The sequence below is a fragment of the Bos mutus genome, chromosome 18 (genome assembly GCF_027580195.1).
Source record: "Bos mutus isolate GX-2022 chromosome 18, NWIPB_WYAK_1.1, whole genome shotgun sequence".
NCBI lineage: Eukaryota > Metazoa > Chordata > Mammalia > Artiodactyla > Bovidae > Bos > Bos mutus.
In genome coordinates this window covers 54,205,472-54,227,398 of record NC_091634.1, presented here as the reverse complement: position 1 = coordinate 54,227,398, position 21,927 = coordinate 54,205,472, and the positions used below count along the sequence as shown (strand labels likewise).

Here is a 21,927-nt window from a genome sequence, read left to right as displayed (position 1 = left end):
GAAACATTTGCTAACCCCCTAGGATATTCAGGTTTTAAACTCCTTTAGGCAGATGATTTCTTATTCACAGCTATTTCAGTTCCAGGTTATGTCAGCTCAGTACCCATGATTTTTTATGCAAAAGCTCTACAGGAGAAGGAAGCAGGAAGCTCCTGGCCTTTGCAGGACATCTAGGCCTGGCAAGGTGTTTGCATTAAGTATCCTACAATCTGAGTTTCCTGTTCTGGTATTCAAAGTTTGTAACACCCTGTACACAAATGAACCAGCTGTTCCCCTAGCTCCGGGCTGTTGGGTGTCCTTCATCCAAGGCGATTCGCAAGAATCAACAGTGAGGCTTGTTGTCGCCTTGCACCTACCTCGTTTGTGTCTGTCCGTACGCTTTACCTCTTTCAGACTTCCTGCTCTGACCTTCCCATCCAACCACGCGTCGCCGCCAGCACACCTGGTTTTATTGTTCCTACAGATAGAGGTTTTAGAGTACTAGGAATCCAGAAAACATGAGCCCAAATTGAATATCTGGGCCATGCTTTATCCTTTTGTCTAGGAATATTTGGGGATTTAGGGTTTGAAGAGAAAACAGTGAAGTTCTTTTACATTGTATGTACTTTTTTCTAAAGGGCTTCTGAATTTCTGAGACTGTGCAGAAGCTGTCTTTGAACTGGTCATGTATCTTTCAGACCTTATTGGTGTCTGAGTAGCAATACTTTGCTGATCTTGACTGATTCTGTGTTGGTTTTCCAAAGTTTAGTTATTTGGAAGCCTAGCTCTCCAGATTACTAGCTGTGTGAAGTTGGGATCGTGTGATGTTCTGAGCTTCTGTGTCCTTGTCTCTAAAACGACAGTGACAGTATGTGACCTGCAGAGTTGTCTGGACAGGATGAGATGTCACAGGAGGATGACAATCGACCAGTCATGTTGCTGTGATTGGAGTGCCTTCTGTGTACCAGGTGCTGTTTTAAGCACAGAACTTTTATTTCATCCAGTCCTTCACAGTCTGTGTGCTTAGGTATCATTATTCCCAGGTAACGGACCAGGAGCTCAGAGAGGGTCTGTGACTTGCCCACCATCAGCCGGGGAAGTGACTGTAGTTGTCTGACATAACTGTGCTCCCCTCCTCTTCATGCTAGCAAGTGTAAGGAACTGGCTTAGAGCAGGAGTTGGCAGACTATTACCACAGACCGCATCTGGCCCACAGCTTGTTTTTTACAAATAAAGTTTTATTTATAAACACAACCATGGCCATTTGTGTGCCTGTTGTCTGTGGTTCTTTCTGCACTATTATAGAAAAATTGAGTTGTTCTGGCCAAAAGCCTACAATGTTTACTCTGTGGTCCTTTAGGGAAAATGTGCTGTGCATAGGGTGAGGCCTTGATGGTATGCATGTCCAGAATGCATCCATGTTTCAGTCTTTGACTAAAACTGGGTCCTGGGAGGTAAAGAATTTTGCAAAGTCCTCTTTCTGATGATTTCATGTTCTTTTTATCATTCTAAGGAGCTTTGGGCTCAGGATCTGAACAAAGTCCGTGAGCGGATGACGAAGTTTATTGACGACACCATGAGGGAAACTGCTGAACCCTTCCTGTTTGTGGATGAGGTGAGTGAGCTCCCTGTCCTGTGCACATGGCTTTTGGATTCATATCGCTGTCCTCCGAAGTGTATTTTCTAGGCCTCTTCCCTTGGAGGGCTTTGCTGCTAGATGTCCCTAGACTGACTCTCTTAGTCAAGAGCTGTTTTTTCCCCCGGTCCCAAACCATCATAGCCTTTGATTTTTCTCCTCCTCCTCTGTTTGATCACGTAGGTGAAATCTTCTCTTTTGCCGCTAGAGGGAGGTGCTGCTAGTGAGCCTTAAACCGTTACAAGCACAGCTCTAGAATTCCGAGGCTTACGTGGCTCTTGCAAGATGTGGAAATGGGTGCACTTGGCCCAGCGTGAGGCAGCAGGGGCTGAGGGGAGCTGGGGAGCACCCCTCGTCCCATGCAGGGTTGTTCCCAGGAAGCAGAGTGTCACTCAGGCTTCTGTTTTCTTTTTTAAGGGGTCGGGAACTGGCATATGAAATTTCCTGCCTTTTAGGTATCATGACACTGGCAGTGTTCTGTCCCTCACCTCGGATGGTGCGTTCACAAATGCTCATGGTATTATTGTCCCTAAACACTTGTATATGGGCAGCACGTACTCTTGTAGCCTCCAGTACTTAAGGATACATATTGCAAAGGAAATTAACTGTATAGGTCAGCAAAGCGTGTGTTCATACAGCCTGTTGCAATCCGAGTTTTCTGCTTTAGCAACTTGGGTAACTGAGGCCAGGGGGCCGTGTGTTGAATCTTCACGTACCGTCTCCCCGAGTTGACACAGGCCCGTAAGAACCCATTGCCACCCGTGTGCTGATCCCTCCCTGTGTTTGTGACTCTCCTAGTTCCTCACGTACCTGTTTTCCCGGGAGAACAGCATCTGGGACGAAAAGTACGACGTGGTGGACATGCAGGACATGAACAACCCCTTGTCTCATTACTGGATCTCCTCGTCTCACAACACGTGAGTCTCCCTGCCAGCCTGCGGCCCGTCGGGCAGGAGAACGGTGGTACGGAGGGCGCTCTGGGGCGCTGCTCTGGCAGAGCGTGTGGGCAGTGGGCAGAGTGAAGGCCCTCGCTGCTCAGACTGGGATATATGGAAGCTTCTGGAGGGGAGGGGAGATGCCTCTGTCTCTCCTAGTTGGTATTGCCATAGTAATCCTTTTCCTGTGGCCCTAAGGAGCAAGTCGACAAAGCCAGTTTCAGTTTGGGCATCTCATTCGTAGTTGTTGCTGTTGGGTCTCTAAGTCCTTTCCGACTCTCTGTGACCCCAAGGACTGCAGCACGCTAGGCTCCCCTGTCCTTCACTATCTCCCTGACTTTGCTCAGACTCATGTCCATTGAGTCGGCGATGCCATCTGACCATCTCGTCCCCTTCTCCTCCTGCCTTCAATCTTTCCCAGCCTCAGGGTCTTTTCCAGTGAGTCAGCTCTTTGTATCAGGTGGTCAAAGTATTGGAGCTTCACCTTCAGCATCAGTCCTTCCAGTGAATATTCAGGGTTGATTTCCTTTAGGATGGACTGCTTTGTTCTTGCTGTCCATCAGACTCTCAAGAGTCTTCTGCAACACCAGAGTTCGAAAGCATCAATTCTTTGGTGCTCAGCCTTCTTTATGGTCCAGCTCTTAGGAAGGCAGTTGAATTAGTCACTGAACTGACATTTACTGAGATTCACCTTGAGCCAGGCCCTGGGCTTGCATTTCCACTGCTGGGGGCACGGGTTCAATCCCTGGTTGAGAAACTAAGATCCCACGTGCTGCACAGCGGGGCCAAAAAATAGGAAAAAATGGGGCTGGGGGCAGGATCAGCCCCTGTCCTCTGTGTTTGGAGGGGGAAAGGGCCTCCTTTGAGTCTTAGCAATGAGCGGGAGCTGGTGAGAGAAGAACAGGTGGCGAGGCGAGGAGGAAGAGGGCTTCAGACACAGGAACAGCACATGCAAATGTCTGGGGGTAGGAGGAACTGAGCGGAGTCTAGTAAGACTAGAGCACAGACCCTGGAGGGAGAGTGGCAGGAGACGAGGCCAGGAAGAGTCAGCTTGAGTGGAATCTTTGAAGCAGCAGGGAGGGCAGTGGGAGTCCCCTCTGATGGCTTTTAGGCTGGAGAACAGCACACTCAAATGTGTATCTTTGGGAGCTTGCCCTGATTGAAAAAAAAGGGCAGACAGGAAGGGAGAAACAGATGTGCCACTCAGGCTCTCATCCTCCGTCTGCTGTACAAGGTGAGAGGGTGGAGGCCTTCGGTCCTGGGCTGTTGACTGGTACTTTCCCGAGTGTCGGTCCAGACAGGAGTTGGAGAGAAGGCCCTTAGGTTTGTCTCCAGGCATTTTGGAAGACACCTTCCTATTCAGGGGCAAAGGGACTTCATAGTTCTTGTCCCTACCTTTGACTTGAGTATGTGTTTTAGAATGGCGAATCCTGCCAAACCCAGAAGATAGCTGAGCAACACAGACTCTTAAAGCGGGGGACATGGGTGGTAAGGAGGAGAATGATAAAAATTGGTCTTTCTGCATCAGTTTTGGTGGACACAGTTCACGGGGTAGCAAGTTCCATTTATCCGGAGCCCGGCCTGGGGCCCTGATGTGAATGGTGGCCCGCCTCTGCCTTGTGTGGCCTGGGGGCAGCCGTCAGGGGTCGTGGGTTTATCATTGTCCGTCAGTCTCGCTCCTGACTCCCTTCGACCACGTTTTCCTCATAAGGACACATGTTCTCCACCCCACCCTTGGGTTTCCAGCATGGTTCCCTTCACCTCCCACGACCATAGCCTGAGTCTGAGGCTCCTGACTGTGTCAGCCACAGGATTGCCTGTGTCTGGCCCAAATCCTAAGTGGGGGATGTGGTGAGGGGGGATCTTTATAGACAGGAAGAACTCAGGGCATTGGGGGCTCAGGCTGAGAAGTTCCCCAGGGGCGCCCCGAGGTGCAGGCCTGCCCTTACGGGGCCCCTTCTCCTGCAGGTACCTCACGGGGGACCAGCTGCGGAGCGAGTCGTCCACGGAGGCCTACATCCGCTGCCTGCGGATGGGCTGCCGCTGCATCGAGCGTGAGTACCCGCCCACCAGATGCTTCACGTAGGGGCCCCATGGTGGGGGTGGGCGGGGCAGCCTGGGGGTGGAGCCAGGTACCCTCAGCATCTGGGGTGAGTGAGGCGGCCCCCAGCAGCCCGGGGGCTTTCCCCCGAAGATGGGGTCCCCCACGACAAGGAGGGACGTTGGGCCTGGCCAGGTCGGAGCCACAGCAGCTTGGGCAGTGGTTTTCTTGTCTGGAAGGTGTCCAGATACAGCAGAGGGGCTGGGAGGCCCGTCGCAAAGATGGCCTTCCTGTCCTGCCGTCCCTCAGGGCTGTTGTTAGAGACAGGTGGGCGCCCTGCGTGGTTCAGCAGGGGTCCCTGAGCGCCTGTGCCTGGGTGCCTGCAGCTGCCCCACATAGGCGACTCCAGGCCCCCAGACGTGGCTGGGAGCGGGTGCTTCCTCCTGACCCCCCAGCCTGACTCAGTGCCAGAGGCTCATGGCTGTGCCAGACTGAGGAAAGGCCCAGAGCACCGATGTCGGCTCCATTTTAATCAGAAACATTCATCATGGTATCAAACCTTAACGGCAGTTCCTCCTACAGAGTGCTGCCTAATTTATGCCTTTTTCCCTGTTAGGGAAAAAGCAAATGTGAAAAAAATTTAGTTTGAAACTGTCAGCTCCTGTCTCCTCTGCGGGTTAAAAATATAGAGGCTGTTCACCTTCTACGTAACCTAGTTCTGTCTGAACATTTCACCATGAATCTTGAAAAATAAATCTCTCACTGCCCTGTAATGTTCCCTCTAGCAGAGAAAGCAAGGCAGTGTTTAGACAAGTCAAATCAGAAGATAAAACGCACGATGAATCTGTTAAAAAAATTTGAACGAACGTCTTTTGGACGGATGTGTGGCATTACAAAGGGACCTTTAATGAGGCCACACAGTCTTCCTGTAATGACGCAGGTGACATGTGTGTGCAGGTGAGGCGCGTCCTCAGGCTGGTGGCCCCGATCTGGCCGGGTCTGGCCCCGGTGTCCAGGTGATGGAGCCGGCACTGGGGCGGGGGCCGGGGCACGGCTGGCACGGCTGGCACGGCTGTGGACTGGGGGTTGAGGGGGATGGGCGGGAGCTCAGGACTCCCGGTTCTGCCTGCAGTGGACTGCTGGGACGGGCCCGACGGCAAGCCCATCATCTACCACGGCTGGACGCGGACCACCAAGATCAAGTTCGACGACGTTGTGCAGGCCATCAAAGACCACGCCTTTGTCACCTCCAGGTCGGCAGCTGATTTCCTGGTGGCTCACCTTCAAAGGGAGGCCACTGGGGTTGGGTGGACAGACACACAGACATACTCCCCACCCCCCTGCACACCCCACATAGACACACACACACACACTCACACACACACAGACACACACACACACACATAGTCCCCACCTCCCAGACACGCCCCACATAGACACACACACACACACATAGTCCCCACCTCCCAGACACGCCCCACATAGACACACAGACACACTCCCCACCCCCTGACACACCCCATATAGACACACACACACACACATACACTCTCCCCACCACCCCAGACACACCCCACTGTATACATACACACATACACACATGCATACTCCCCACCCCCCAGACACACACACCCACACACTCGCCACCACACCAGGCATACCCCACCACAGACACACATACATGCATGCATACTCCCCACCACACCAGACATACACACACATACACACATAGACACACACATTCACCACCACCCCAGATGCACCCCACAGAGACACACACAGGAACAGACACTGTCTCCCAACAGATACACACAGACACTCCCTTCCCCCCAGTGCACACACTTATACACACAGTACACATAGAATCTCACAGATACACCCCCCACATAAGACACCCACAGCACACATAGACACACACACAGACACACCCTGAGTAGTACCCCACCACAGACACCCCTCCAGCAGACACAGACACACCCCCACCCCATACTCTCCACACATACACGCTGACGCCCCTTTCCCCAATGCACAGACACACACAGACACACACTGACACCCCTTTCCCCAACGCACACACACACACAGACACACACTGACACCCCTTTCCCCAGCACACACACACACACACACACACTGATGCCCCCTTCCCCCAACACACACACACACACTGACACCCCTTTCCCCAGCACACACACACACACATACACACACTGACGCCCCTTTCCCTAACACACACACACACACACACACACACTGACACCCCTTTCCCTAACACACACACACACTGACACCCCTTTCCCCAGCACACACACACACACACACTGACGCCCCTTTCCCTAACACACACACACACACACACTGACACCCCTTTCCCCAGCACACACACACACACACACACACACTGACACCCTTTCCCAGCACACACACACACACACACACACACACTGACACCCCTTTCCCCAGCACACACACACACACACACACACACACACACACACTGACACCCCTTTCCCCAGCACACACACACACACACACACACACACACACACACACTGACACCCTTTCCCAGCGCATACACACACACACGCACACACACACACTGACACCCTTTCCCCAGCACACACACACACACACACACACACTGACGCCTTTTCCCTAACACACACACACACACTGACACCCCTTTCCCAGCACACACACACATACACACACACACACTCACACCCCTTTCCCCAGCACACACACACACACACACACACACACATACACACACTGACACCCCTTTCCCAGTACACACACACACACACACACTGACACCCCTTTCCCCAGCGCACACACACACACACACGCACACACACACACTGACACCCCTTTCCCCAGCACACACACACACACACACACACACACTGACGCCCCTTTCCCTAACACACACACACACACACACACACACACTGACACCCTTTCCCCAGCACACACACACACACGCACACACACACACACACACTGACACCCCTTTCCCCAGCACACACACACACGCACACTGACGCCCTGCCGCCTTGCTGACCCCTGCCGCCTGCCCGCCCGCAGCTTCCCCGTGATCCTGTCCATCGAGGAGCACTGCTGTGTGGAGCAGCAGCGCCACATGGCCAGGGTGTTCAAGGAAGTGTTTGGAGACCTGCTGCTGACCAAACCCAAGGAGGCCAGTGCCGACCAGCTGCCGTCGCCCAGCCAGCTGCGCGGGAAGATCATCATCAAGGTAGCGGCTTGGGGCGTCACGCGCGCAGGGGGCTGGGGTCCCGGGCTCGCCATTCTCGCTGACTCCGCAGCCGACCCGGGCAAGGTCGCTTAACCTCCCAGCGCCTGTGTGTCCTCGCTGTCTGGGGGCTCACGATAGAACTCACACTGTCAGTGTGCCGTGAGTACAAATGTGAGAGTGTGTGTGGAGTGCGTGGAACTACCCTGCCCCACAGCAGAGCCCTGGATGCATTCACTCAGTGTCACTCACTCGTTTCTTGGCAGCTCTTCACCACGTTCCTCTCTGTCAGGCCCTCGCGATGTGCTGGGGCTGTTCCAGTGAGACCCAGGCTCCATCCTTGCCCTTGGGAGCTCCCAGGGTAGCTCGGGAGGTGGACTGGAGGTGGACAGCTGCCCCCAAAGGACTGTGTGCACTGGGGGTGGCAAGCTGGGTGCTGTGGGAGGGGGATGAGTGACAGCCATGAGCACCATGGAGGGGGTGACATTTGGGTCAAGAGACCAGATGGACAGTGGCTTAAAGCATGGCAGTTCAAGCCCTGTGTGCAGGAGAGTGGACTCTGCTCCACGAGGTTGTCCAGGGACCCAGGACCCTCTCCCCTTGTTCTGTGCTCTCCCAGGGAAGAGGTTTTCAGGTGAGGGCCTGCAGAGCCCCCAAGAGTCCACAGGTAGAATTTCGGGGGGACGGCATGGTGGCATGTGAACTTGGGGCAGAAATGTTGCCTCTCTGTTAACATGTAAGCAAAACTTAGCCTTTCCTCCCATCATCAATGTTGGCAACGAGCCACATGGGGCTTTGTCACCAGCAGAAATCATGGATATTTTCACATCACATTTGCAGTTGTTGCAAACATCTCAAAGTAATGTGTGCTCATCATGCCGTTGAAATTATGATGGTTATTAGATCTGCCTCTAGATATTATATGAGGTGTTAATAAAGAGGCACGTCTATTAGTATGTTACAAGGATTTTTACTTACTGTCTTAAGAGTCGTATTTCAGTACCACGCTTTCTCTTATAATTTTACGCATTATGAGTGTTGTTCTGAGGAAAGGATCTGTACTCTTTCCCAGACTTCAGAGGTGAGGTTCATAGCACAGAACTGGCCAAGCCTGCCTTAGGGCACCGTCCTTGTGTGGTCGATGCTGGGTCGCAGGCACATGGAGATCCGGCTCACAGAAAGGGGAACGCGAGGGGTCCAGGGCGAGGGATGCCCGGTAGGCAGGCGGGACGCCAGTGGGACAGGCCCGGCCTCTCCTGGCCTGGCCTGAGAACTTGGTCACGTGCCCAGCCCGCCTGCAGGGGCACTGATACCAGCAGGAAAGCATCGGTGGAAGAAGCGACCTGGATTTCGGTGACAGCCAGCGGGTCCGTGGGAAGGACGGACAGGGGTTTGCCAGGCAGAGGAGCGGGAAGGCCCTTCAGGTTCGGGGTGGGTGGTGCACGCGGTGTGTTCCCTGGATTGTCGCTGGGCCACGAAAACGCACTGGGGACATTCCCTACATGTCGGGAGGTCACAGTCTGGTGGGGAGACCAGCCTCTAAGCGGAGGAGAACCGAGCAGTGAGGGGGCTTCAGCTGAGGCCCATCCAGAGGGGAGGACCCTGGTGTGCCCTCGGGTCAGAGCAGTAGCATCTTTGGAGGAATTGGCTGAGATTTTGGGGTAGATTTCCCTGAGACGTCCAGGGAAGCTTCTAACATTCCAGTAGAACGAGAGGCAGAGGGGGCTTGGCCGGGGAGCGTCCATGGCTTCTCAGGTTTGGTCGGTGATTCTTCGGGGGGCCTCGATGCCTCTCTCCGTGACTTCCCTCTGTGTCCATTAGGACAGCTCTCCGCGTGTCTCCAGGGGTTTCTGGGCTCTCTTTTCACGGTGGGAAGTAGCACACAGCCCTTTAAGGAGGAGTCGTGGGCTCACCCGCAATACCTTGTGGCTCACCGCTCTCAATTTCAGGGAAAGGGGGTGGAAATAGCGTCTGTGACCCAGTCAGTGAGTGCTGCACACTGGGCTGGTTCACACTCATAGATGGTACTCAGTCTCACGACAGCCCCACAGGACGGGTCATCTGGGCCCCCAGCCCCCTCAGCAGGGGGGGCCTCAGGTGCAGAGGTTGACTCGGCGGAGGTTGCACGGTTCCTGCCAAAGACGTCACTCAGGGCTGTTAAAGTGGGGCGTTTACGCCCTGCCACGGCATGTGTCCCGCTTGGCCACTGCCTTACGGGACCCGGCAGGGCTCTGTCACCCCCATTTTACAGGGGAACTTACTGAGACAGATTGTCATGCGGCCAAGGCCACCCAGTGAGGATGGCGATGGGCCCGGGTCTGACTCCCCATCCAGAGTCCCCTCCACCAGGCCGCCGCTTCCCAAGGCGTGTGCGTGTGATGTGGGTGGTCAGCACTCACCCAGGTCTTCGTGATTGCCCTCTTAGTCTTGCCGATGGACACGAAGGTTTCAGAGCAGTGTGGCCACCTGCCCTGGGTCACACAGCTGATAAAGCAGCGGCAGGGCTGTTTGCACCCAGGTCTTCTCAGCCTACCTGCCCAGTGTGCCCGCCCCTGCCCTGCGTAGCCTGTGCCCACGGACGCTCTGTGGGCTTGCCTCTCCCTCTGTGTGCTGGAGAATGTGGGTGCGTCACTATCTGCTAAACTAGCTAAGGAAGTTTAACAGGGAACAAAACAAAGTCCCTGCCCTCGTGGGGCCTGTATTCTAGCAGGGAGGACAGCGGACAGTTAGATGCGTGGCTACACACAGGGCTGGAGGGTATGAAGGTTCGCTGAGGAATATGAGGGTTAATTATGTCCAGGGGCTTGAGGTGACAGGGGCGGGAAAGGGGCATGTGGGCAGTTTCATGTCATGTAGACAAGGGAAGCGACTCTGAGCCGGTGACGCCGAGTGCAGAGCTGAAGGCGGTGAGAGAGAAGCCGGGCAGAGAACCGGCGTGCAAAGGCCCTGAGGCGGGTCGGTGCAGTGGGTGCTGCGCTGACGGGGTGGAGGTGTGCCGGCCCCACCATCCTAACTTTGGGGCTCAGGGAGACGGGCTCTGTGTGTTCTTCCCTCAGCATAAGAAGCTGGGCCCCCGCGGTGACGTGGATGTCAACATGGAGGACAAGAAGGACGAGCACAAGCAGCAGGGCGAACTGCACATGTGGGACCCCATCGACCAGGTGCGGCCTCTCGCGACCCCGCTCAGGGCCTCGAGCGCAGCGCCCGCCGCCAGCCGCGCGAGGCCAGTCCTGTCTCACTCTCAGCTCGCTCTACGTGAACTGGCCAGTTTTAGGAAACAGTGTTTTCTTTGGCCTTATGAATGTTTTATTTTGAAATAATTTTATATTCAGTGTAACATACTGTAGATTCTCAGGCAGAAATGTAGACACACACAGACACATACTGACACCCCTTTCCCCCAACACACACACACACACACACACACACACACACACCTCATACCTCCTTCACCCAGTACACACACACACACACACACACACACACTCCTCATACATCCTTCACCCAGTACACACACACACACACACAGACACACACACACACACACACACCTCATACCTCCTTCACCCAGTACACACACACACACACACACACACACACACACACACTCCTCATACATCCTTCACCCAGTTTCCCCAAATAACAACATCCTGTCTAACCAGAGCGTAATTGTCATAACCAGGAAGTGGGACGCTAGCTACAGTACTACGGACTGACTTGCGGGCCTTATTCCAGTCTGTCCACTGATGTCCTTTTTCTGGTCCAAGGGATGCACTACTGCAGTTAGTTGTCCTGACTCCTTAGTATCCTCCAACCTGAGACAGTTCCACTGGGAACATTATTATTATTATTACTGGCTGTGCCACACGGCTTGCAGAATCTCAGTTCCCCCACCAGGGGTTGAACCCAGGTCCCCTGCGTGGAAGCACAGAGTTCTAACCACTGGACTGCCTGGGAATTCCCAAAGTAACATTGTTTTTTGATAAAAATGAGGCGTTTTGAATGCTAATGCCACTTCTCGTATCCCTTAACCTAACACGGCCGTCCATTTGAGTAGGTATTGATCAAATGGTTGATTGAAGTATGTAATCGATATTCAGTGTTGTATTAGGTTCAGGTGTGTAGCAAAGTGATTATTATAGATTTCATATATATATGTAGTATTTGTTTTTCTGCAAATATTTGAGTATTTTTTACATATCTGTTCTTATAGCCTAGAAATAAACCTTAAAAATGGTTAAATGAAGAATTAAGTCATATTTAAATGTTGAAGAAAGGGTCTCTAGACAGACTGGCTGAGAAATCATGAAAATTTTAAAAGGTAGATGAGATAGAAAAAGACAGTCATGAAGACATGCACAGAGAAAACAATCCCATCATTTATAAAAGGCTTCAAATTAAGTGACTGTGATATTGCGTTGTCTACTTGTAGACATACTGAATAAAGAAGTCCTCAAAATGCTAAAAGAACCCCAGTATAATAGGTGTTTTAAAGGAAACATCTCACAGGGGCTCTAGTTCAGTGAAACCACCATAAATGGCTACAAAAGTGGGAAAGACAAGTCCCCGGGGTGACGCCAGGCAGGAGTCTTGGGCCTCAGAGTTGATGGAGCAGAGATTTTGAGGGGAGACCTAATGCTGATCTTACTTTGTAGAAATGGACTCGGCACTACTGTGCCGTTGCTGATGCCAAGCTGTCCTTCAGCGATGACATTGAACAGACTGTGGAAGAGGAGCTGCCCCTGGTAGGTAGAGACCTCCTATACTGCTCCTCTCATCCGGTTCAGGCCTGGACATGCTCAGCCCATCCATGGAGCTGCCTCTTTGGGTACCAAGGCTTGCCTGGCTCTTCTCTGATTGGTTGGCTGGCCCGTGTGCTTAGCCAATGAGGCGTAAGAGTCTTTCCTGCTCTCTGAAAGGCTTGATTGGCCTGTGCTACCTGGGGAGGATGAGAACATTTGATGCTCTGTTCAGCCCCACTTACTGACTTAGTTCCTGGCTTTCCTGCCCTCTGTCCCTGGGCTGCTGACCGTACTTGGTGCTGTTCCTTGAGTGCAGCCCCCAGGGTATTGTAGCTTTCAGACTTCCTGTACGATAGAGTTGAGGCTGTACTGGGCCGTGACTCAGGAGGCCACCACAAATGGGGCTGTCAGGAGTAGGTGGCTGGCGGGGGCAGGGCAGTAGAGGCTGGCTTCCCAGACCTCTTGGGGTGAAGGCAAGCTGAGGCCATCCTTGGCGTGTTACCCAGTCCCCTGAAGCAGCGTGCACAGATGGACCAGTCTGGTGATGCTGGTCCTGGTTTTCAGAAGCCTCTCCTCTCTTTGTGGCCCAGGATATACCCCCAACAGAGCTGCATTTTGGGGAGAAGTGGTTCCACAAGAAGGTGGAGAAGAGGACAAGTGCCGAGAAGCTGCTGCAGGAATACTGTGCCGAGACAGGGGGCAAGGATGGGACCTTCTTGGTGCGGGAGAGTGAGACCTTCCCCAACGACTACACCTTGTCCTTCTGGTAATGCCTCTGGCTGGGCCATGCCCACCTTCTCCCCACAGCTGGTGGGATCGAGGGGCCATGTGGCAAGTGGTACCAGCTTAGGCTGGATTTGGGTGGAGCTGAGCTAGAAACTGAGGCTTCCCTGGTGACTCAATGGTAAAGAATCCGCCTGCAGTGCAGGAACCACAGAAGACACGGGTTTGATCCCTGGGTCAGGAAGATCCCCTGGAGAGAAGGGAATGGCTACCCACTCCAGTACTCTTGCCTGGGAAATTCCATGGACAGAGGAGCCTGGCGGGCTGCATAGGGTCACAAAGAGTCGGACACGACTGAAGTGGCTTAGCAAGCACGCGTGGGCTAGACACCCAGACTTCATTTAGTGAGTTTTGGGGGGCAAGACTTGGGTTGAGTGAGGCCCCTGAAACGTAGTCATCAACATCAGTGCAATATCAAATATTGTAAAGTAACCTTACAGAACTGTGGTGAGGCTGTAGTGAGCTCATCTACATTAATTCATTAAAAGATACTTATTTTGGGGGTACTTGTTCAGTGCTAGGCACAGTGACTTAGCAGTGACCAGCCAGACACGGTCCCTGTCCTCTTGGAAATTAGGGTCTGAGAATGGAGATGGACAGTGAAAAAGGAATCACGCAAATAATACATAATTCTAGTTGTGACAAGTGCAATGAAAAAAATGCAGGACGTTATGAACTTCAGTGAGAGCGGGATCTGGTGTGATGTTGGGAGGAATCAGGGAAGACTTCCTGGTTTTCAGAAGCCTCTCCTCTCTTTGTGGCCCAGGATATACCCCCCACAGAGCTGCATTTTGGGATTTATTCAGTGGATTTTAAATACCACTGAAAGAAGTGGTATTTAAATTGAGACCCGAAGGATAAAAGTTCTAATATTAACAGCATACAAATAATAGTGAGAGCTAACACCGGCAAGATGCTTACCATGTATCGGGAGCACTCCAGGCACGTTCTCTGTGTGTGTGAGGTCTTGTTTCATCCTCAGGACGTCTCTGTGAGGCAGATACTGCCATCTCTGTGTGCGTGAGGTCTTGTTTCATCCTCAGGACGTCTCTGTGAGGCAGATACTGCCATCTCTGTGTGCGTGAGGTCTTGTTTCATCCTCAGGACGTCTCTGTGAGGCAGATACTGCCATCTCTGTGTGCGTGAGGTCTTGTTTCATCCTCAGGACGTCTCTGTGAGGCAGATACTGCCATCTCTGTGTGCGTGAGGTCTTGTTTCATCCTCAGGACGTCTCTGTGAGGCAGATACTGCCATTATGCTTGTTGGACCACTAGGGAGGCTCAGAGGGGACAAGTCACTTGTTCAGGGTTGCTTAGCTCATCAGTGGCAGAGTCAGGATGGGAACCCGGGCTGTCTGGCTCCAGAGGAGCAGTGATGCAGGTGAAGGGGACAGCAGGCAGAGGAAGTAGGTGGAATGTTCTGGAATCCAGGCTCAAGGAGTAGCTTGTGTGGAAGCCCCGGTGGGTTCAAAGAGCAGAGGGAGGCCTGTGCGGCCACACAGGGCGTCCACCCTGGGGGCCGCGGCGGCAGCTCTGGCCCCTGCGTCCTCTGCTGCCCCGGGCGCAGGAGGAGCCCGCTGGGCTGGCTTTGACGGGGTCCCTCTCCCCACAGGCGGTCGGGCCGCGTGCAGCACTGCCGGATCCGCTCCACCATGGAGGGCGGGACCATGAAGTACTACCTGACCGACAACCTCATGTTCACCAGCATCTACGCTCTCATCCAGCACTACCGCGAGACACACCTGCGCTGCGCCGAGTTCGAGCTCCGGCTGACCGACCCCGTGCCCAACCCCAACCCGCACGAGTCCAAGCCGTACGTGTGCCCGTGCTCTGGGGGCGCGAGTCGGAAATGCCAGCCTTGAGGGTGGGCTGGGCCCTGCGTTCGCACGAGGCTCCTCACCTGGGCCCACCAGGGTCTCTCTGAGTTCCCCAGGACGGCCGCTGTCCAGAAACCTGCTGCCCATTCCTCCCGCCTCTCCCTCCGCCCCTCCCATCCTTTCTTCTGCTTTGTCTTCAGAGTCCCGAGGTCTTGGGCTTTGATTTTTCAGAGACTAATTCTGACCTGGTGTTACCGTTCTACTCGTCAGAGCTCATTCCTGTTAGTCTGAAAGCAAAAAAAAAAATTGTAAAGAGAATATCGGTTAGGCCTTGCAAAGGGTTAACTAGTTCTGAAAAGAAAAGAGTAATTTTTAAGTAGAAGCCTGCTCAAGTGCACTTTTCTGAGGAAGCCATATAGCTGTGACAACTTGGGGATTTTTACTTTTCTTGTCTATATTCAAGTGGATGGCCTTAAAATGTGCTGTTTTGCATTTTTAAAATTAACTCCCAGCCCCTCTAAAACCCCGCTCTGTGTGTTTTCTGCCTCTGATTTTCTGAGGCACTGCAGTGGCTGTGTCATGCTCTGATGCTTGGGTCAGTGGTCTGGGAGGGGGTAAAAGATTTAAGTTGATTTATTCTCTTGTGCTCCAAGCAGACTCCCTACACAAATGCTTCACCCAAGCTGTGTCTGGGTGATTGTTTTCAAAGTCACCATCACTAGAGGGGATTTCGGGTAGGGAGGCCTGCTGTGTAATTTCCGTGGTGGGCTCCAGGGTCGTATTTCAGGCCTCCTGGGGACCCACCATGTCCTCCTCCACTGCTGGTCTTAGCAGCCTCTCCCCTGGCCATTTCCCCCGGCCTGTGCTGCAGGTGGTACTACGATGGGCTGAGCCGTGGAGAAGCGGAGGACATGCTGATGCGGATCCCCCGGGATGGGGCCTTCCTGATCCGGAAGCGGGAAGGTACCGACTCCTATGCCATCACCTTCAGGTAAGTATCTGGGCTGCAGCCACTTCTCACTCTGCAGGGGCACCTGGGCAGGGCATGTGGGAGGAGAAAGTGGGAACTGCAGGTGGGCGCTGAGCCTGGTGTCCTCTGTCCAGAGTGTTAGCTGTGATGGGGACGGTAATAGTAACAATGAGAGCAAGAGCAGATGCTGACGTGTGCTTTCAGCATGCCGGGCACTGCTCTGCATTCCCGAGAGTAATGTGCTTTACATGAGTTCATTTAATCTTCCCAAAACTCTATGGGGTGAGCGTGACCCATACCCCTACTTTCTGGAGGAGGAAACTGAGGCACAGGGCGATGGAACAACCTGCTGAAAACATGCAGCCTGTTAGCGGTGGAGCTGGAGTTTGCACCCCAGCAGCGCTGGCAACCCAGATGGGTGGTGATGCAGCTCCGGTCTCCTCCCATCCGCCGTTGCCACTGACTGTCAGTGGGCAGGCCGTGTGGACCAGCCGTCTCAGGGCCGTGGTTCTCTGTGTTAAGTCTACCCCAAGACACCTGAGTCCTCCAGTTTCCACCGAAAGCAGTATGAGGGAGGGTCAGACCCCATTCATCAAACTGCCCCTCCATCTCCCCATCTGCAGGCTCCCCTGCCTGTTCTTGGTGATGGTAGTGGAGTCCTGGGTGCCAAAGACTGAGTCCCCAGGTGATGTTCCGGACACTGGGCTGCCTTCAGGGCCTTACCTATTTATTTTTATTTATTTATTTTTTAATTAATTTTTTTTCAAATACTTTAAAAAGTATTTATTCATTTATTTAGCTTTGCCAAGTCTTAGTTGCAGTATGTGGGATCTAGTTCCCTGACCAGGGATTGAACTCAGGGTATCTGCATTGGGAGTGCAGAGTCTTAGCCGCTGAAGTCCAGGGAAGTCCCTTCAAATACTCTTTTGACCTCACTGCATGGCATGTGGGATCTTGGTTGCCTGACCAGGGATCAAACCTGTGTCCCTTGCGTTGGAAGTGTGGAGCCTGTCCACTGGGGCACCGGGGAAGTCCCAGCACGTCTGTCTGTCTGGTGCCCTGGGATGCGTGACTGGCTGTTTGTGGGCTTGTGTGGCTGTCACCCGGCTGCGGGATGTCAGCCCCGCGTGCTCTCCCCCCAGGGCCAGGGGCAAGGTGAAGCACTGTCGCATCAACCGAGACGGCCGGCACTTCGTGCTGGGCACCTCCGCCTACTTCGAGAGCCTTGTGGAGCTGGTCAGCTACTACGAGAAGCACGCACTCTACCGGAAGATGAAACTGCGCTACCCCGTGACCCCCGAGCTCCTGGAGCGCTACAACACGGTGGGTGGCGGGCCCGCCCGGGGCGCGGCGGGATATCCCGTCGGAGGTTACCATTCACTCGTTGGTTCATGGAGCAGACCTTTATGGAGCACGTACGTGCGTCCCACACGCTCTGGGTCCAAAACTGCAGAGAGGACACAGACTCTGCCCCGGTGCTCTTACAGCCAGTGTGGGTGAGACAGACGACTCAGGAAGTGAAGAACCATCGGAGCGTGTGCCAGCCGATAGGAGGATAGGTGCTACAGAGGACAGCACGCTGAGCCGGCTGGATAAGTGGGTAGACGATGGGGAAGGGGCTGCAGTTCTCAGGGGTGCTCGGCAGGGGCTTGCTGACTAGGAGACATGGGCAGACACTACGGGAAGTGGAGGAGACAGCCTGCAGCTGTGAGGAGGAAGGAAGAGCAGTCAGTGCAAAGATCCTGAGGTGAGAGCGTGCATGGAGGCAAAGAGGAGACGCTGGTATGGCTGGACCTGAGTGCTCCAGGGTTGGGGCAGAACTAAATAAGGATGGAACTGCATGGCGTGGGGCCACACACAGCGGCTTTTATTCGGAGCCATTGGAGGGTTCTTCTATTTTGGGGGGGGCCATGCCATGCAGCACGCAGGATCTTAGTTCCCTGACCAGGGATCAGACCTGCAGCCCCTGGGGTGGAAGTGGTATCTGGACCACCAGGGAAGTCCCCGCTGTGGGGTTCTGAGCGGTGAAGGGAGCCGATCTGATTACCATGTCCCAGTTCCTATCAGGTAGATTCAGTACGTTATTGAAAGGAGATCACGCACTGTCAGGAACCGCGTGTGGGAGAGCACGGTGGAGCGCCGTCAGCCCTCGGCACATTCAGGTTCTAGAAGGGGGAGTGGGTGACACATAGCCACGTAAATACGATGCCCCCGGGCAGGCTAGAACAGGATGGGGCGCTGTGGGGTGGGCACTGCATTAGATGGGGGCCAGAGAGCTGGGAGCGGGCCTCCTGCAGAGTGTGGGAAGGCAGCCGGGGGGCAGTGGGGGCAGGTGGGTGCAGGACTGCACTGTGGGCTGGGGCTGCAGCCCAGTGGGGGCCTGGGAAGGGCAGGAGGGGTCTCCAGTGTGCGCTGGTGAAGCTCTACCGCCCTGCTTTGTGGCATTTGCCACTCTCTGTGCTCTGAGTACTCCCGAGGTGGCCAGTTTCAAGCTGCCGGCATTGAACGTGGGTCAGGAAGGGTGGTGAGCTTGCTCCAGGACACCCGTGCCTCTCAGGGCTTGTGTTTTGACAAAGGAGGATGGCGCCTGGCATGGGGTAGGCCCGCGCTGGGGCCTCTCTGATCCTGGGGTAAGATTTCCAAGTTTTGGGGAACTTCTTAATAGCTTCTTACTGGCTCGACCTATAAGGTGAGTAAACTGAGGCTTCAGCTCTTCTGCTAGAGGGCAGGAAACCATGAGGATGCCTAGAATCCTCATTCTAAGTGAGGGCTGTCCCGGGAGCTCGAATGACTCCATTTATTTTTCTCTCTTCTTTTACAGGAAAGAGATATAAACTCCCTCTACGATGTCAGCAGGATGTATGTGGATCCCAGTGAAATCAATCCTTCAATGGTACAGCACACACTTCCGATTCACACTGTTACTTAGTCACTAGACTGACATGGGTCTTGCCGGTAGTTCAGTGGTAAAGAAACTGGCTGCCAATGCAGGAGATGCGGGTTCAATCCCTGGGTCAGGAAGATCCCCTGGAGAAGGAAATGGCAACCCACTCCAGTATTCTTGCCTGGACAATACCATAGACAGAGGAACCGGTTGGGCTACAGTCCATGGGGTCGCAGAAGAGCTGGACACGACTTAGCAATTAAACAAAAACAAACAGATCGACATAGGGTCTACCCCCAGTTAAAAGAGGGCAAGGGAATGTTTTGGAAACTCGGCCAAAGAATTCTTGGAGGGGAGAAGAAATGATTGACAATGTGACATCTAGTTTCAGGGAAGAGGTTAATAGAATTCCATCCAGATGTGACTGAGCCTTGCTAAAATTCTGAAGTTTGATGAACCACCTTTGGGTCCAACAGCTTCTAATTAAAAGTCTTTCACATGTTCCTTGCTCACTGACTGAGCCTGTGGTGTTTATAAATTCCATTTGGTTCAGCGACCCCTCTGCCGTGCGCACGCTATCTCGTATTCCCACCCTGGCTGCTGAGTCATTTCATGCAGGTAGGGCTGGATTTGACTGTGAGCCTGAAGCTCCCGGTTTCATCTTAAATTTAGCTGGAGCCTGCAGAGGAGCAGTGCTGGCGAGTTTTCCATTTGGCTGGGCCATCTCGTCTGGGATTAGTGTACAGTTCTCACTTTGGAAGGGACACCCTGCTGGTGTGCTCTGTAAAAATCCAGAGATTTTCTTTTAAACTTATAATCCTTGGCCAGTGCAAATCCCTTTCAGCAAGCACTGAAGTCTTGAAAAATTGTGGGTGCATGGAACTGGGTGTGAAGTGCATTAGGGGACTTAGCCAAATAGGGGGAAAAAAAACATTTATTAGAACTGACAGATGCTTTGGTTATGAGAGTGACACGGCCTCACGTCAGGCAGATGTCCAGGGATGGTGGAGATCATGGTAAACTGAGGACACGCCTCATCTCGAGAGTGGCCACCCCTGTCAGCAGCTGCCATTTCAGAGCCCAGGCGGGGTCTTCTCATTTCTCAAGACAAGCCAGTAATCTGGATGTTTGATGTGAAATCTCCCCATTGTTAAACCCTGGTCACTATGCCAAGGTATCTGGAGGAAGTCTCCCTATAGTCAGTGAGCCAAGTAAAACACGATCGTATGAGGAGTTTGAGTGCAAGCTGCCAGACCATGGCGAGTACCTCAAAATACAATTATTATTCTTGTGATTGAAAAATGATGTAACACTGAAAAGGGAAACACATTAAAAGCAGGGAAAACAATCTGCCCTGGGCTCAGCATCCTGACGCAGTAGCCATCTCCACCTGTGGCGTTCCATCCCCTCTGGCCCTTGTCCGCGGGGAGATGTGTTTTACGGTCCCCACCCCAGCACCTGCCATTTCTAGTTTTTGTTCACCTGCCACTCAGCCATGAGTGAGTTTCTTCACTGCTGATCTACTTCATGACCATTTTTTGTTGAACCTGGTAGGCCATGCAGTTTCGATGCAGTACCTGGACTGGGTACCTGGACAGGGAAGCCTAGCGTGTTGCAGTCCATGGGGTTGCAGAGTCTGACATGACTGAGCAACTGAACTGAACCTGGACTGGAATTGTAACTTAGAGAATATTTTTTATGCTGTAGAATATTCTAGGTGACTGGGCCCTTTAGCTGTGTCTCCATCAATGGCCATTTGGGTTTTCTTTAGGTGGTGCTCTTCTCGTTAACGCTAAAATGAATTTCTTCACCTGTGAGGTTTTGTATCTTTCACTTTATGTCCTTTGGGTGAGTGCTTAGGACTGGAGTGATGAGGTCAGTAATAACAGGTAACACATATTGATGACCGCATAGCGAGCATTGAGCTAAGTGCCTGACGGCTCATGAGTCCTCTAACAGCCCCAGGCATTAAGCACCATTTTTGTGCCCATTGTACAGATGAGACAACTGTGCATAGTAGTTTAATGATGATGTAAGTGTGGAGCGAGGATTTGGCTGCTCCCAGACACACACTTGTGGCCACTCTGCGGTGCCACACGCCTGTGTGCTCATGCGATGGGTGGCTCATTTCTCTAGTCCATGAGGGGCGTGGCATGAGGACCTCTGCTGCCATCCGTCAGGCTGGAGACTTCCTCTTCATAGATGGCACTATGTGCCACCCTCTCTGCCACTGGCTGTACCTTCCTCATGGCCTTGGAGTCTGGCAGTGACCTGCAGAGTTTCATGGGGAAGGAGACAACTCTGGTCTCTGTGTCCGGTCTGCCCTTGAAGCAGGATGCGCAGAAGAGCTGGCTGTGTTTGCAGGTTGCGGAGTCCAGGTCAAAAGCTCCGGTTGGAGTTCCCATGGCAAAGCTCACAGAACCCACACTGGAAGCATCACAGACTATGGTGGTAACTCATATTAATGGAGTCTTCCTCTGCTCAGCCACTTGCCAGCTGGTTGACTTTGGCCAAGGATGCTTCATCTCTCTGTACCTCTATTTCCTCATCTGTAAAATGGGGTACCATCGCTACTCCCTGCCTGTTAGGATTATGAGGATTAGAGGAGATACTGTAGGTAAAAGGCCTAAAACAGGGCTCTGACTGTAGGAAGAACTTAAGAAATGCTCGCTGTCGTCGTTTTTATCCTTGCGTGTGTTATCTCACTCAATAGTCTCAATGAGCCTGTGAAGTATGTGGTGTTTTAATTCCTGTTTCACAGATGGGGAAACAGGCTGAGAGAGCCTCAAGATTATATAGCTCTTGTACAGAAGGGGCAGACTGAGGACTTGAGCCACGTGTCTGACTCCAGAGCCCCGTGCTCCTGAGGAGCAGTTTTATGGATTCCT

General features: G+C 53.2%; 1 protein-coding gene across 2 annotated transcripts in view; it reads left to right on the top strand.

The window, feature by feature from the left end:
• The window catches only part of PLCG2 (phospholipase C gamma 2), a 159,984-nt gene that overhangs the window by 97,368 nt on the left and 40,689 nt on the right, over nt 1-21,927 (top strand). For both annotated transcript variants that reach the window (XM_070388654.1, XM_070388655.1), the window contains exons 10-21: nt 1,493-1,594; nt 2,414-2,532; nt 4,519-4,604; nt 5,724-5,844; nt 7,679-7,847; nt 10,901-11,005; nt 12,500-12,589; nt 13,177-13,352; nt 14,981-15,181; nt 16,057-16,176; nt 17,298-17,478; nt 18,977-19,048. In XM_070388654.1, coding sequence (XP_070244755.1) covers nt 1,493-1,594; nt 2,414-2,532; nt 4,519-4,604; nt 5,724-5,844; nt 7,679-7,847; nt 10,901-11,005; nt 12,500-12,589; nt 13,177-13,352; nt 14,981-15,181; nt 16,057-16,176; nt 17,298-17,478; nt 18,977-19,048 — 1,542 coding nt within the window. The remainder of the gene's footprint in view (nt 1-1,492; nt 1,595-2,413; nt 2,533-4,518; nt 4,605-5,723; nt 5,845-7,678; nt 7,848-10,900; nt 11,006-12,499; nt 12,590-13,176; nt 13,353-14,980; nt 15,182-16,056; nt 16,177-17,297; nt 17,479-18,976; nt 19,049-21,927) is intronic.